The sequence below is a fragment of the Danio rerio genome, chromosome 14 (assembly GCF_049306965.1).
Source record: "Danio rerio strain Tuebingen ecotype United States chromosome 14, GRCz12tu, whole genome shotgun sequence".
NCBI classification, from domain to species: Eukaryota; Metazoa; Chordata; class Actinopteri; order Cypriniformes; family Danionidae; genus Danio; species Danio rerio.
Window position 1 is genome coordinate 6063849 of NC_133189.1, and position 17082 is coordinate 6080930.

The following is a 17082-nucleotide window of genomic DNA, read 5'->3' on the forward strand; positions in this document are numbered from 1 at the left end:
AATTCAAGACAACAAATGTGTTCATGTTGCATAACTTTAGCTTAGCTTTAAATAATCTTGCTCCTATATATCCAACCAACCTTCTGTCTTGCTACAATCCAACCCGATCTTAAGATCTCAAAACTCAGGACTTCTGGTAGTACCCAGAATACAAAAGTCTACTAAAAGAGGTCGAGCCTTCTTATTTATGGCTCTAAAACTCTGGAATAGCCTTTCCAATAATGTCAGAGGCTGTAAAACAAAATCTGTAACACCTTTAAAAAAATATTCCAAAATTCAAGACAACAAATGTGTTCATGTTGCATAACTTTAGCTTAGCTTTAAATAATCTTGCTCCTGTATATCTAACCAACCTTATGTCTTGCTACAATCCAACCCGATCTTAAGATCTCAAAACTCAGGACTTCTTGTAGTACCCAGAATACAAAAGTCTACTAAAGGAGGTCGAGCCTTCTCATTTATGGCTTTAAAACTCTGGAATAGCCTTTCCAATAATATCAGAGGCTGTAAAAAAACTGTAACACTGTAAAAAAGACGAAAAGTCAAGACAACAAATGTGTTTATGTTGCTTAACTTCAGCTTAGGTTTAAAAAAAAAATCTAGCTCTTGTTTATCTAACCAACCTTCTGTCTCACTACACTCCAACCTGCTCTTTAAGATCTCAAAACTCAGGGCTCCGGGTAGTACCTAGAATAGCAATGTCTACTAAAGGAGGTTGAGCCTTTTCATTTATTGTTCCCAAACTCTGGAATAGCCTTCCTGATAATGTCAGAGGCTGTAAAACAAAATCTGTAGCACCTTTAAAAAAATATTTCAAAAAGTCAAGACAACAAATGTGTTCATGTTGCATAACTTTAGCTTAGCTTTAAATAATCTTGCTCCTGTATATCTAACCAACCTTCTGTCTTGCTACAATCAAACCCGATCTTAAGATCTCAAAACTCAGGGCTTCTGGTAGTACCCAGAATACAAAAGTCTACTAAAGGAGGTCGAGCCTTCTCATTTATGGCTTTAAAACTCTGGAATAGCCTTCCCGATAATGTCAGAGGCTGTAAAAAAAAAACTGTAACACTGTAAAAAAGACGAAAAGTCAAGACAACAAATGTGTTTATGTTGCTTAACTTCAGCTTAGCTTTGAAAAAATCTAGCGCTTTTTTTATCTAACCAACCTTCTGTCTCACTACACTCCAACCTGCTCTTTAAGATCTCAAAACTCAGGGCTCCGGGTAGTACCTAGAATAGCAATGTCTACTAAAGGAGGTTGAGTCTTTCATTTATTGTTCCCAAACTCTGGATTAGCCTTCCAGATAATGTCTGAGGCTCAGACACACTCTCGGTTCAAAACCAGACTTACAGACTTACATTCACACAATGCATCAACGATCAAGCTTCATGCAGGTGAGTGGGCTTTTGCAAACCACCTGTAGGACACAGTCCACCTGTCTTAATACACCAGACATTTTGTTGGAAATAGGCTTTATATGTTTGTTTCTGTGTTTTGGTTATATAACTCCTATTTTCATTCACAATGCTTCATTTTTGCATTGACATTTAATATATCTTGTTCAAATACATTATGGACAGCAGCTATGCTAATTATTTTAGGCCTCTAGAAACTTTGCAGTAACATTGATAGGATTTAAGACCTGTGAAGAGATGATGCCATTGCCAACCATCAAGAACTTCGAGGACATTACATAAACTTACTACACAAATACACTTCATTAAACATGTACACAGACATTAGCCCCTTTCACACATATGTGTATGTGTGAACAGGCCCTTTTTGAAAATGCTAGTAAATTCGCTCCGGCTATTTTCCGGAAGGAGAAGTTGTAACATTACTAGTAATTTGAGGAATGCTGCGCTGTGTGAACACAGAAGGAAGATTGCCGGAAAGAGCGTGTGCACATCTAGAACCTTCTGAGGTAAGACGTCTACTTTAGCCAATCAGAACACACGCATTCACGTCTGCGCGGTTTATGAGAATAAAAGCCTGTGAATATTTTTCCAGACACATTTAGCTGCTAGATGTTAGTCAGATAACGTTTCTATGTTCCTTCTTAATGCAAACTGTGTAAAAAAATATATTGATAAAATGCTTATGATAAGCCATTGTTTGTTTGCCTTCAAGCTCTGACGCGTGTGCATGTGGAGCAGCCGGTGAGCGCCAGCACACACACATAGTATGAGCATCTCGACATGCGAAAGTGTTTCTCTATATGTTTTCATTGAAGTTGTTCACATTACTTATCCATCCACAGAGTTTGTAATGTAGTCAAATGTTTACAAATACAAGGGCAGATGTTTAGAGGTCATTTCTGGTTAATGATGTCAGAATTTACCGGTATTTTATAATGGATATGAGAATGGTCTTTTCCGGAAAAAAATCCATAACGTCATCGCCTGTGTGAACAGAGCTTTTTTTGAACACTGGTAAAGTCGTTCCGGAAGTTTTCGGGATTTTTACCGCTATCACTGTGTGAAAGGGCCTATTACCTATATGCAATAAAATTGAAGGTTAATGATGTCTGTATGTAGTTAACTTATATTTGATTGTAACTAAGCTGCTTTGAAACTATACAAATAAACTGGAATGGAATTGAACTTATTTTAATTTGTTAATCGGGTTTCAACTAAATTTTTTTTAAGTTATACAAAGTTTAACTTATTTTTTTAGTCAGACTGACTGTTGTAAGTTGAGATGACTAGAAAAATTCATTAGATTCAACTAAAAAAGTCAGGTCAGCAAGAGTTTTTTTACAGTGTCACTGCTAACAAAACTAGTGAAATTAACCAGTTAATAAATTAATTCTTAATAAACTAATTCTTCAGTCACAAAGGGAGTAATGTTTATTTATTCATTAATTTTCCTGCAGCTTAGTCCCTTATTTATCAGGGGTCACCACAGTGGAATGAACTGCCAACTTTTCCAGCATATGTTTTACTCAGCGAATGCCTTTCCGGCTGCAATCCAGTACTGGGAAACACCCATACACACTCATTCACACACATACACTACAGCCAATTTTGTTCATCCAAATCACCTATAGTGCATGTCTTTGGACTGTGGAGGAAACTGGAGCACCTGGAGGAAACCCACGCCATGGGGAGAACATGTATATACTTATATATTTAAACTATATTTATGTTATAGCCACTTTTTTTTTTACTCATTTTCAGTAAGGTATATTTGAGAGTCTCTTTTTTTATTTGAGGTTTAGACAAATCTAAGCTGAATAAATAATCTGCCCACTGATGTATGGTTTGTTAGGATGGGACAAGATCAGATATTAGACTATTTGATTATCTCTTATCTGAGGGGGAATAAAGTAAATATTGAAAAAATGACATTTTGAATGTAACTAACCTTATTTAAAATATTAAATGACAAGTTCTTAGAAATGCTTATTGGTAATCACAAATGGAGTTTTGAGATATTTACAGTAGAAAATGTCTTTAAAGAACATCATCATCATCATTACCTAATATTCTAGTATTTTTTTAAATAAAAAAAACATTAATTTTGATTTGTACAAATGTGTCTTTATTTATTCCAACAAATATACACTAAAATATATCCGTAAATTAGCAATTTTTGTATTTTATGATTCATGTTTTTATATTTTTCCCCATTTATTTATAGTTTTGAATTGCATTATGGGACATTGATCTATCCTCCAACAACTTTTAACTTTGAAAAGTTTGAAAAAGTGACTTTTGTTAACATTTTTTATAGTTTAAAGTGAAATATTGTCTGGGTTGGTGTATATTACACTACAAAAATCTTGTATTGAACTACCAGTACTTTTACTGTTAGTTTACAGACTTATTTCTCTATATATTATATGTTATACAATATATTATTTCAAACTAATCAAATGTCAATAAAAGTCACTGGTTGTGTTTACACTGCGAGGCTTAGTGCCTAAATCAGATTTTCTTCACAGATCTGACTTTTTTGCATAGCTGTTCACACTGTTGTTATAAATGTGGCCAATATCAGATTTCCAGTGTAAACAGATCATGGTCCTAAACTGACCGGGACGCGCAAAACTACAGTTACGGACAGCACAAAGTCTAATTCTGCACACAATGTGTAGCCTATATGAAGTAAATAAAGCATGTTGTCAGACTTTGTTAATATTAATATGATTATTGCCGTTTTCATGTGTTTTTTTATTACCTGTAAATGTTTGTTTTGCTAGTACTAATGTGTATTTCGGTGTTTGAAATCTAAAATAAGTGTTTTGTGATCAAAAACACTGATGATTTGTTATTTGATCTGACCATCGGTGTGTAGTGAACTCATTAAGGGGTAATAAGCAGCCAGTTGTCAAAAAATATTCAAAATGAACAACCGTAATGTTTGGGGTAAAGTATTTGCCCTGTGTGCTCTCCTGCTATGCTGCTGAGGAGTAGAGGATGTTTGCAGCAAGAACCAGTACAGAATAATGATGTATGTTGAACTAAAATAATGTAAAAGTAACATGAATTCCTAAATGACCGTTCACACTGTGGTTGGATTGCAAAACATCAGATCTGTATCTGATTTAATACCATATATAAAATTGGCACAAGTTTTGAAATTGAAAAGATCAGATTCCATGTGCTTTTACTGTTCATATTGTCACGACAAAAACAGATGTGAGTCACATGTTGGCAAAACAGTCAGATTCGGGCCACATTTGCCTGCTGTGTAAACGTAGCCTTTGTTAGAGTTGCATTTTCAACATCAAAAGTTGAGAGAGCAGAGATCAACATCCCATAATGCAAATCACAACCGCAAATAAACTTGTGAATCACAAAATACAGAAGCTAATTAACAGATATCTGTTTACAGTGTGCAGGATTTACTCTGAAATCCCATCAAGCACAGAGCTGTGTTGTGTGTAGACAGTGGTGTATGGATGGACGGATGGAGGGCAAGCCTATGCAGAGATCTAGTCAAGGCCAAATTTTTTTTAGTATTATTAAATCTTTCAAAGCCAACCTAGGCAAACGGATCTCAGCGGGACTTCAAAAGCCGGGCAAAGAAGCCGAGCACTCTTGCATGTCAGATAGGGCGTATCAGCAGACAGCACTCTGTGTGCAGGAAACAACGCTTCACTGCACCGCCACTTCAACTGGCCTTATCACCACATCTCCTTAATAACAACTGTGTTTGTTTTCTCAGGGACGATCTATAACAACAGAGGAGCTTCACCTTTTTTCTGCAAAGTCAGATTGTGGGCAGCACTTCCAGTTTGAGGAACTTCCATTGAGCACAACTGAAAGACGATTTAGATTGAGAGATCTGAGATTGAGAGATTTATTTTTATCCGCTGTGAAAATAACGTTATGCTTGGTATTTTAAAGGAGACATATTATGTTTTTGTTGTGAAATGAGATGTGAAATGAATCTCTGATGTCCCCTAGAGTGTGCATGTGAAGATTCAGCACAAAATAACACACAAATATTGTACTAATTGAAAGATCCTTTTAAGGCCAAAATTAATTCAAATTTTGCTGACTGTATCTTTAAATTCAAATGAGATTGTGCTTGTGTCTAAAGAGGGGGAGCTGCAAATGTCTGTGTGTCAGCATAGTGGCGAATTCAAAACAGGACTATCTCGACATTTATAATGCCTGTAATGGCGGATGGCTGCATCCCACTCAGTGCTGTCTATGCTAATGAGGGAGAGATCAAATGGGCCGGGCTTTCCCCCTCTGATCACAATTACAATGGGAGAATGTCAATCAAAAGTGTTTCTGCGGACTGTTTTTATAAAATGTGAATCTAAAAAATAGAATTAATACATTTTTTTACATTAGAGGCTGGTTGTATTCACACACTTTTACTACACAACTGTGTTTAAAAGTGATTTTTGCACAATAGGTCCTCTTTAAAGTGACATTGGAATTGCTGTGGTCGAAGATTGTTTTACTTTTTGTTCTTTGAGATTTTTCATCTATAAAATGTTTATGATATTGCTCTATATGCAGATATTTATAAGCCCCTCTTTGATTGTTTTTGTTTGTTTCTTTTTTAAATATTTCACAAATGATGTTTAACAGAGCAAGGAAATTTTCACAGTATGTCTGATAATATTTTTTATTCTGGAGAATGTCTTAGTTGTTTTATTTCGGCTAGAATAAAAGCAGTTTTTAATTTTTTAAAAGCATTTTTAAGGTCAAAATTATTAGCCCCTTTAAGCTATATATTTTTAATAGTCTACAGAACAAACCATCCTTGTACAATAACTTGCCTAATTACCCTAATCTGCCTAGTTAACCTAGTTACCCTTTAAATGTCACTTTAAGCTGTAAAGAAGTGTCTTGAAAAATATTTAGTAAAATATTATTAACTGTCATCATGACAAAGGTAAAATAAATCAGTTATTAGAGATGAGTTATTAAAAATATTATGTTTAGAAATGTGTTGAAAAAACTTTTCTACTTTAAAGAGAAATTGAGGAAAAAAATAAACAGGGCATCCATTTCTGTTTCATTACTATTTGATATAGTTGAATCTAAAAAAACATTAGTCCTCATGTCAAATATTCTCCAAGTGTTGTTTACTGGAAGATAATAGTATCAATTTCTAATAACTAATTTCTTTCGTCTTTGCCATGATAAAAGTACATCATATCTCACTAGTTATTTTGCATGATACTAGGTTAATTTAATGACTTAACTAGGTTAATTAGGTTATAACTCATTGGACAACAATGGGTTGTTTATTAGCCAATCAGGCAAAAAAATATATATATATTTCTTAAGGCAGTTAATAAAATCGACCACAAGAAAATGGTAAAAAAATAAAATAAAATAAACTTCTTTATTCCACAACTAAAAGAAATAAAACAAGACAAAATACTGTGAAAATTTCCTGGCTCCCTTAAAAATAACTTAAGTAAAATATTTAAGAAAGAGGGCAGCACTGTGGCGCAGTGGGTAGCGTTATCGCCTCACAGCAAGAAAGGGGCTGATTCGAGCATCGGCTGGGTCAATTGAAATTTCTGTGTGGAGTTTGCAGGTGCTCCGGTTTCCCCCACAAGTCCAAAGACATGCGCTATAGGTGAATTAGGTTAATTGTTCGTAATGTTGGTGTGTGAATGAGAGTGTATGGGTGTTTCCCAGTGATGTGTTGCAGCTGGAAGGGCATTCGCTGCGTAAAACATACGCTGGATAAGTTGGGGATTTATTCTGCTGCGGTGACCCCAGATTAATAAAGGGACTAAGCGGAAAAGAAAATGAATGAATATTTTAAAAAATAAAAAAGGATTCACAGGAGGGCTTTTTTTTGTGCATCTTTTTTTATACAGTGCTGAGAATTTCAACCAATCCCACACTTTTCTGTTGAGCTTATGAATGCAGCAGCCAATTGCGCGCTCATTAGTTTGGTTTCCATCACACTGAATGCAAATTTTAAAGTATGGCATAAGAAACTAATCATAGAAATGCCATCTTTTAAAAGGACAACAGCTAATGTATTCATTACTTCGGCTTAGTCCCTTTGGTCACCTCAGCGGAATGAACCACCAACTTTTCCAGCTTATGTTTTACTCAGCGGATGCCCTTCCAGCTGCAACGCAGTACTGAGAAACACCCATACACTCTTGCATTTACACACATGCACTCTCAGAAATAAAGTTACACAAGCTGTCACTGGGGTGGTACCTTTTCAAAAGGTACACATTTGTACTTAAAGGGTCCATATTGGTACCGCAAAAGTATATATTAGTACCTAAAAATTTTAAGAGGATCACTTCTGTACTTTTTAAGTACTAATATGTACCCTTGAGGTATTGATATGAACCTTTTAGGTACTAATTTGTACATTTTGAAAAGGTAGCACCCCAGTGACAGCTTGTGTACCTTTATTTCTGGCCAATTTAGTTTATCCAGTTCACCTATACCGCATGTGTTTGGACTGAGGGGGAAACCGGAGCACCCAGAAGAAACCAACGCAAACATGGGGAGAACATGCTAACTCCACACAGAAATGTCAACTGGCCCAGCCAGGACTCAAACCAACGACCTTCTTGCTGTCATTCAACAATGTTACACTCTCAGAAATAAAGGTACGCAATCTGTCACTGGGGTGGTCCCTTTTCGAAAGGTACAAATTTGCACCTAAGAGGTCTATATTGATACCTCAAGGGTAGATATTAGTACCTAAAAAGTACAAAAGTGTTCCTCTTAAAATTTTTAGGTTCTAATTTGTACCCTTGTGGTATTAATATGGACCTTTTAGGTACAAATATAAACCTTTCGAATAGGTACCACGCCAGTGATAGCTCGCATACCTTTATTTCTAAGAGTTTAACCTCTGAGCCATCGAGCCACCCCATTTAGATTAACTTTTTTTTGCAAACTTTAAGAGAGTTTGCATCCAATCGACATTACAGCTTCAGTAGCTGTTTTGATCCACCTATTTAATCTTAATTCATGATCAGAGGTAGTTGTACACTCATACTTGCACCATATTTCTTGGAAACAAAGATATACAGTGTCTATTTATATTGCTGTATCAAGTATGCATCAATCTGTTTTATTAATGTTGGTGAGTTTTCGGTCAATTGATTTATAATAATTAACTTACGATCTGTGTTATTGGTATAACAAGCATACAGTTGAAGTCTGAATTACTAGCCCCCCTGTATATTTTTCCCCTAATTTCTGTTTGAAAGAAAGCTGATTTTTTCAACACATTTACAAACACAATAGTTTTAATAACTCATTTCTAATAACTGATTTATTTCATCTTTGCTATGATGACAGTACATAATATTTGACTAGATATTTTTCAGATACTAGTATTCAGCCTTTAAGACTTAATTCGATTAACTAGGCAAGTCAGGGTAATTAGGCAAGTCATTGTATAACAGTGGTTTGTTCTGTAGACAATTAAAAACAAAAATACTTAGGAAGGCTTATAATATTCACCTTTAAAAATAAAAAAAAAACTGCTTTTATTCTAGCCGAAATAAAACAAATAAGACTTTCTCCAAAACCAAAAATATTATAGAAGATACTGTGCAAAACTCCCTGCTTTGTTAAACTTGAATTGGAAAATATTTGAAAAACAATCACAGTAGGGCAAATAATTTGACTTCTACTGTACCTGTAGCCAAAGCTCTTTTATATAGTGATACAGTACAGCAATATTCAATATACATCACATTCTGGGGCTTATTTAAAGTCTGCTAATGGTAATTTGTTAAATCCAATGAGCTGTCTTTTAATATTTGATGGATGATCTGTGAGGAGAATAAAGCCTCCTCAATATCCAAATTATTTAAACATTTCTCTGATTGTTTAACAGAAGTTATTCCCATAATTTATGCAATGCAGCAGGGGCAAAGCAAAAAAAGGGTGTATACTAAGTGTTTATCAGTGACCTGAAGAAGTACTACACTCATCCTTACACAGAAAGCAGGCTGTTCCACACTAAAGCTTTGTTTGCGCCAACCGCTTTGGAACAAAACTGATGGTGCAGAATTATATAACCGCCACGGGTCTCGTTTCTTCAAACCGGCGGCTTTTGTTCCTGGTTCGAGGGGTGATCGGCCCCTTCTGTTACGACACTCTGATTCAAGTTTTATAATCGCTATGCCTTGACCCATTTGCCAAAAGAACAAATAAATAAAATAAAAGGCTCTTATTTAGTTTTTCCCGCCTTGTGAGGAATATACGTACATCTGTCAGCAAAGACGGATCTTGAGAAACTGCACATATCTTATTACACTCTTGTTAAGGTATATTTTGTTGGCACAGTTTAAAGGATTAGTCACTTTCTTCAGAGTCTTTTGAAAGCCTGAGATCGCACCTGGTCTTAACCTATAATGACATCTCAAAGGAATTGCAAGTTGTTTGGTCATTTAGCTGCCTTAGATTTACCGTTTTGTTAATTTTATTTCACCAACAAACCTATCTGTGTGGGGTTTTAATCAATCTAATCCTTATTTCAAGTCATGCATTGCTTATTTCAGTCAATGTTTATGTTTATTTTAAAGTAGCTAGCCCTACAATTTTTTGTTGTTGTTTTTGGTTTAATCTTAGTTTATTCAATTGAAGTTGCTTTTAATTTCATGATTACGTAAGAAAGACAGAGCAATCTGTTTTGTCATCTAGCTGTTTTCATTTTTAAAAACATTGAATTTATTATTAGCCCCCCTTTGATTTTTTATTTTCTTTTTTAAATATTTACTAAATGATGTGTAACAGAGCAAGGAAATTTTCACAGTATGTCTGATAATATTTTTTCTTCTGGAGAAAGTCTTATTTGTTTTATTTCGGCTAGAATAAAAGCAGTTCTTAATTTTTTAAACACCATTTTAAGGTCAAAATTGTTAGCCCCCTTATACCATAAATTTTTCTTTTCGATAGTCCAATAACTTGCCTAATTAACCTAACCTAATTAACCTAATTAATCATTTAAATTGCCCTTTAATCTGTATAGAAGTGTCTTAAAAAATATCTAGTCAAATATTATTTACTGTCATCATGACAAAGATAAAATAAATCGGTTATTAGAAATGAGTTATTAAAACTATTATTTTTAGAAATGTGCTAAAAAATATTCTCTCTTTTAAACAGAAATTTGGGGGAAAAAATAAACAATAATTCTGCTAATAATTCTGACTTCAACTGTATTTATATGTATAATATTTTTTTTATGTTTATATAGACATATAGACATACATTTTTATAAAGACATACTGTATGAGCACATAATTGTACGTTTATGTATATAAAGATAGTTTAATCATGGACTATCAAAAAATATATGGCTTAAAGGGGCTAATAATTTTGACCTTAATAATTTTGACCTTAAAATGGTTTTTAAAAAATTAAGAACTGCTTTTATTCTAGCCGAAATAAAACAAATAAGACTTTCTCCAGAAGAAAAAATATTATCAGACACACTGTAAAAATTTCCTTGCTCTGTTAAACATTATTTGGGAATTATTTAAAAAAGAAAAACATATCAAAGGGGCCAAGTAATTCTGACTTCAACTGAATGAGCATTTTTCTCAGCCTTCTGTGTTTATGTTCAGTTATTTCACTTTAAAGGCAATAAAAATAACATATTATTTGCTCTAAAATTCAAATTACTGAACCTACACACAATAGCTTGGAAAAAAAATGCTAATTTTATAGCAAAAATTCATATGGCACTTAGAGCTTTTTGTATATGAACTCTTCAAATTAAAACAAAAAACAAATTATCTGTCAGTCTTGTCTTAATGTTCTTTTCTTTTAATTTCATGGCAGACAACAGTGTTCATCCTTTTGCATGTTAAATAAACGTAGCACAAAACCAGAAGGTCACGAGTTCATTAAAAAACAAAATGCACATATCACGTACGTCAATCTCCAGCGTTAAATCTCTCAAAACGAACTGTTTACTAACTGTTCTGAAAGATACAATGATGCTTTGGACGAGCACGAGCCGTATTGTTAGAAACTGACAAGTTTAATTTTCTCCAGGCTGAATAAAACACAAGGACGCACAAATGCAAAACCCAGACGTGTTTTTAGAGAAGAGAGAAATTCTATTCCCCTGGCAAGACCACCAACAAATCCAAAGTCACTTTTTAATTTCACAGCCTCTGGGGTGTAGATTTCCCATGCGCCTGCTTTCAAAAACCTTAAGACAACAAATTAAACAAGCTTTGTGTTTGCGCACCGGCGGCGCATCCTCATAATCCCCGCATTAACCCAGATTCACGATGACAATCAAAACAGCCAGACTTACCTGCAACTGGAAGTAGAGCACCAGCAAATGTAAACACCTGGAAAGAGAAGAAGAAGAGGGGGAATGAGAGGGAGAGACAGAAGGGAAGTAAGGAGGGGTGAATCACAAGCAATTACACCAGATATAAAAAAAAAATGTAGCCGTACATCTTAAGGCTGGCTTTGAGCGACTTCTATTGGCAAGAATGCAGGAGCTCAAAGCGAATCAAATATATTATTAAGAATGTTCCTTACACGTAGATGAACCTTGACGGCAGAACAGACATCTTGGTCAAATACACCTGTTTCCAGCGTTTGCCGCTCCAGTAAGTGGCGCGCGGAGCCCCGCCAGTGTCTCACAAACAAAACCCCGGAGGAGAGGTGCAATCCCAGGGAAAACAGAGATGAGGGAAGCGTAAATGTGCCGCTGGAAGCAGCATGAGGCTGTTTCGCGTTTGAAAAGAGATCGGAACAAACGCAAAACGACGTCTCCCCGGTGGTGTCCGCGCGCGCTGCGCTCTCTCGCCAAAGCGCGCAAAGATTGAATCGGTTAAAGGTTCAATCGGGGTGTCTCCTTCTCGGCGAACAATCCGTGAACTTCACTGCTTCTTCTCGATCCAGCACGCGATATAAAAACGATATAAATCCTGCTCGTACCTGCTGAAGACACCTGAAAGCGCGCGCCTCATTCCAAGCGTCCCGTGTGCCCGCTGTTCAAGAGGAAAACTTTCCCAACTAGTCCTAAAGTTGTCAGGATAGATGATCTTTTTTTTCGAGAAGTCTCTTCTTTACATTTTCTTTACTGTTATCCGGGTGGTTTGTACAGGGAAAGTCGCGTGGCAAATCCTGGATGAGCGCTGGATGATGGTACAGGACTGTGTATGTCTGTGTGCTGCGGAGGGCTGGAGCGCACTGAGGGGTTTTGGGTTGGTGGTGGGTGGAAACCTGTCAGTGGTTTTGCACCTGATAGGGTGATCCGAGAGAGTCCATCGGTGCGCGGAATGCGCTTTCCCTCAGTCTGGGCGCCGCTTGCTTTGCGCTTCTCCGACTTTCTCGAGCTCGTTCGTCGAGTCGATGCGATTCTGTGAGAATTCCTGGCGGATTTCACATGCGAACTCGTAAACAGGTGCATTTCAGTTGAGCAAAACCAGACACGCGGGCTTGAGATAACCAAATTCTCATCTGATGGGGTAAAGAGAAAGAGGCGTTACACTTGTGCGAAGCTAAAAATACATATACTGACAATCAATGTTTTTTTATTGCCGATAATATTCATTAAAGGTCGGTTATGGATTCATGCAGTGTACTAAAAAAGTCTACAACACTGTAAAACCCAATAAGTTAAGGTAACTCAAACCATTTGAGGAAACCGATTGCGACAAACCATTTAGGTTCAAAAACTAAGCCCAATGAGTACTGTGAACTTAATCCATTTGAGTAAACGAAGCAATTTGAGCATAAACCCGATAAATAAAGAGAACTCAAACAACTGAGTACTGTAAAACCCAATAATTTAAGGCAACTCAAACCATTTGAGGAAATCGATTGCAACAAACCATTTGAGTAAAAAAAAAAAAAAACTAATCTATATGTGAACCTGCTCCATTTAAGTTAAAGTAATCAGGTACCTTCAACACTGAGTTCAAAACTCTTTTCAAATGAGTAAAATTAACTTTCAGTAAATTTTGAGTTAACTACACTCATTTCATTTGATAAATTTGACTGTTGGGTTTTACAGTGTTTAAATTTAATAGTGAGTGAGCCAGTGAGTATATATATATATATATATATATATATATATATATATATATATATATATATATATATATATATATAGTGACACTGCTTCGGCAAGCTGTTTTTTTTTATCTAAATGCACTTAAAAAATACTAAAATGTAATTCAGAGTACCATAATTTCAAATATCCAAAATAAATAAATAAACAAATAAATAAATAAACAAATAAATAAATAAATAAATCCTGTCATGTATTTAGAACAACAATTTTAATGACATATTAAAAGCCCTGGATTTTAATACGTTGATATTTCCGGGCTTGTATGAAAAATCCGTAATTTTATGGTTTATTTTTTGGGGTGTCGGAAAAAAAAAACATAAAATAACAGCCTTTAAATTACAAAAAAATTACAGTAAAATAACAGAGGCTGAAATACAGTAATTTACTGTAAAGTAACAGTGGCTGAATTACATAAATTTACCAGAAATTAAAATTTCTTTTTACATTTTACATTTTTTACATTTCTGTAATTTAACAGCCGTTATTTTACTTTTTTTTCCCCGACACCCCAGGAAATAAACCATTAAATTTACAGATTTTTTTTTTCATTTCAAATCTTTATACTTTGCCACTATGTTTCAAACAACTAGGTTGTACCAAAATTTGTCAGAAATGCCCTTTTTTATTATGCATATTATAATTCATGTAAATTGTAATAACATTACTTTGAATTATTCCTTGTTCTTATATATTTTATTAAGCAAAAGTTAGAGTATGTATAATAATTAAATAGTGCCTACACACACACACACACACACACACACACACATATATATATATATATATATATATATATATATATATATATATACAGATTGAACACAATTGAACTCATATTTTTGACATTTTATTTGATGCATTTTACTGTATTTTTTACACCTATACAGCAACATATTTCTTAAAGAGACAGTTCACCTATAAAAATGAACATTCTGTCAATGTTTACTCATCCTTGACTTCTTTCAAGTGTTTTTTGTTTGTTTGTTTGTTCTGTTGTTGAACACTAAAGAAGATATTTTGAAGAATGTTGGAAACCTGAAATCATTGACTTCAATAGTACTTGTTTTCCGACACTGTAAAAAATGCAGGGTTCCACACAATTCATTCATGTTGTCCCAATACAAATCTATTAAGTTAACTTAGCACTTTTAGCAAATTTATCTGGATTGAACATATAAAATCTCAAGAATTGTGTTGTTTCAGCTCATTTTAATTAAGTAGATTAAACAAGTGCCCAATATTCTCCTAAATATATTCTCTTTTGTGTTCAATAAAACACTTTGAAACAGGTCGAGGGTGAGTAAATGATGGCATATTTTTAATTACTATCTCTTAAAAGGTAAACATCTTTTTATTATTATTAATTGGGTTTCTCCATTTGACCTTATCAAAATATATGGCAGAATATGTTATAAATGTGACGACTTTGACACACAGTCTCAACAAATGTCACATCACTACATACACGCATACATACACGCTTATTTACTTTTCTGAGGTGTAATTAAGATCCTTAAGATGTAGTTAATAACATTTCAGTTCCCAAATTGAAGTATTTAAACTTCCCAAAGCATGCAGCGAATATATCTTTCAACTGATCACCCTCGTTCCAGCTCGTTTGTTAACTTCCCAGCGCTGAAAGTGTTTTATTGCTGGAGTTTGTTGATTCCTCTCAGACAGCATTGAAATGCAAGTGCTTGTCGAACTCGAATTTTCAATATTGTGCTATAAGTCATGTGGCATTGAAATGCAGCGGAGGTGTGAATGTGTTTACAAGCTCTTCTGAACATGCCCCCCTGCCAGCTGCAGGTTTATTCCCTCAACAGCCCTCTCTCGGCTCTGATCTGAGGAGAACAGAAACATTTACTCATTTACATTACCGCTCTTACATGTTTGACCGGTAGTGGAGTCTAACATTAGCACAGGATTCACTTACAGCTTTGATTTAGAGGGTTAAAGCTAGCAATGTGGCAACTTTTTATGCATGATTTAACCACAAATGATATAAAATGCTGATAACTTGATTTCTTTAAGTCAGTTTAATTGATTGAAGTTGAAATTACTTGTACACTTCATTTGATTGAGCTTACATTTTTGTGTCAGATTTGATTTAATGTCTTGAGTTGTTCAAAGTTGTTTAACAGTAAAAATCTTGACAGTTCTGTGGGTTTCGTCTATCCAAACTGATCTTTATTTTGTATTGAGTTCAAGTCAGGTGATTGGCTGGGCCATTCTGTTGCTTGGTTTTCTTTCTCTGAGTTTCATTGCCTGTGTTTTGGACCATTGTCTTGCTGAAATGTCCACCCTGATAATGTAGGTGTTGGACTTAAGAAACGAATAGTATTTACACTGAGGATGGGCAGAGGGTTGCTGAAGAGCTACAGAGAGATTTCAGCTGCTGTCTGGGCCTTCACTGCCTTTCTACACCTTCCTTTCTTCATGTTTTCAATCATTTTTCCCTGCGTCATTACATTTTATTACACATAAATTAATTTGTAAATGAATTATATTTGTTTTATGTATTTCTTTGGCCGTTACCTTCCTCTGGTAAAAATTTCAAGTCAACAGCACCTTTACAACAATGTTTTCTAAAAAAAAATTATGACGTGTTCAATACTTATGCAAATTTTATTAATTGCAGACAAGCTTTTTCTATATAATAATAAAAAATGAATAAATATGTAAAGAAAACGTCTAAAAGTAATGCTAATAATGTTGTGTAAAACACATTTTATGAATGTTCTAACTAGATTTAAGTCAGTTTAATTGACTTGTAAACTTTATTCATTCATCCATTCATTCATTAATTCATTCATTTATTATATAGGAGAAGCTTTACCTAAACTCTAACCCTAACCCTGTAACCCTAATTTTTCTCAGATTAGTTTGAGAGACAATACATGTATTATATGGAAAAATATATAAAATGCAAAACAATATTCCCAAGAATTGTCGTTATTCTTATTTTTTAATACGAAATTTGTTCTTTTCATAAATGCATGCAATCATGTCTTTTAAAAATATCTAAATATGTATAATGCTTATAATTTGGTATAAAATATAGACCTGATTGACATTTTTAACATGCATTAACCAAATCAAATGCACAACATTTTAAGTATTACAAAATGTATCATGTTTTTTTAAGTCAGTTTAATTTGTGCAAGTTGAAATTATTTGTAAACTTTAATTGATTTAACTTAAAAATATCAATTAAATAACATTTTTGGTTGTTCAGAATAGTTTGAAAGACAATACATGTATTATATGTTTTATATATATATATATATATATATATATATATATATATATATATATATATATATATATATATATATATATATATATATATGTGTGTGTGTGTGTGTGTGTACTACTACTACTACTACTACTAATATCTACTAATCAAAGATACATTTTTTTTAAAATATTACAAAATGTAACCTGTTTTAAGTCAGTTTAGATGATGATGAAATCTGGTCTTAAAAAGCACATGCCACAAAATATAGTACCCCCAAAATATAATAACTTATTTTTATTTTTGCACGTGCTCTTTTTTA

General features: G+C 34.2%; 1 protein-coding gene across 2 annotated transcripts in view; it reads right to left on the reverse strand.

The window, feature by feature from the left end:
- The window catches only part of fgf24 (fibroblast growth factor 24), a 39561-nt gene extending 26923 nt beyond the window's left edge, over positions 1-12638 (reverse strand). Inside the window, exons 1-2 of one of the 2 annotated variants that reach the window (XM_009307694.5) lie at positions 11980-12638; positions 11747-11783 (exon numbers count right to left, since the gene is read on the reverse strand). In XM_009307694.5, coding sequence (XP_009305969.1) covers positions 11747-11783; positions 11980-12011 — 69 coding nt within the window. In that variant the 5' untranslated portion in view covers positions 12012-12638. 2 annotated transcript variants of the gene reach the window in all.
- Positions 12639-17082: the final 4444 nt, after the last annotated feature.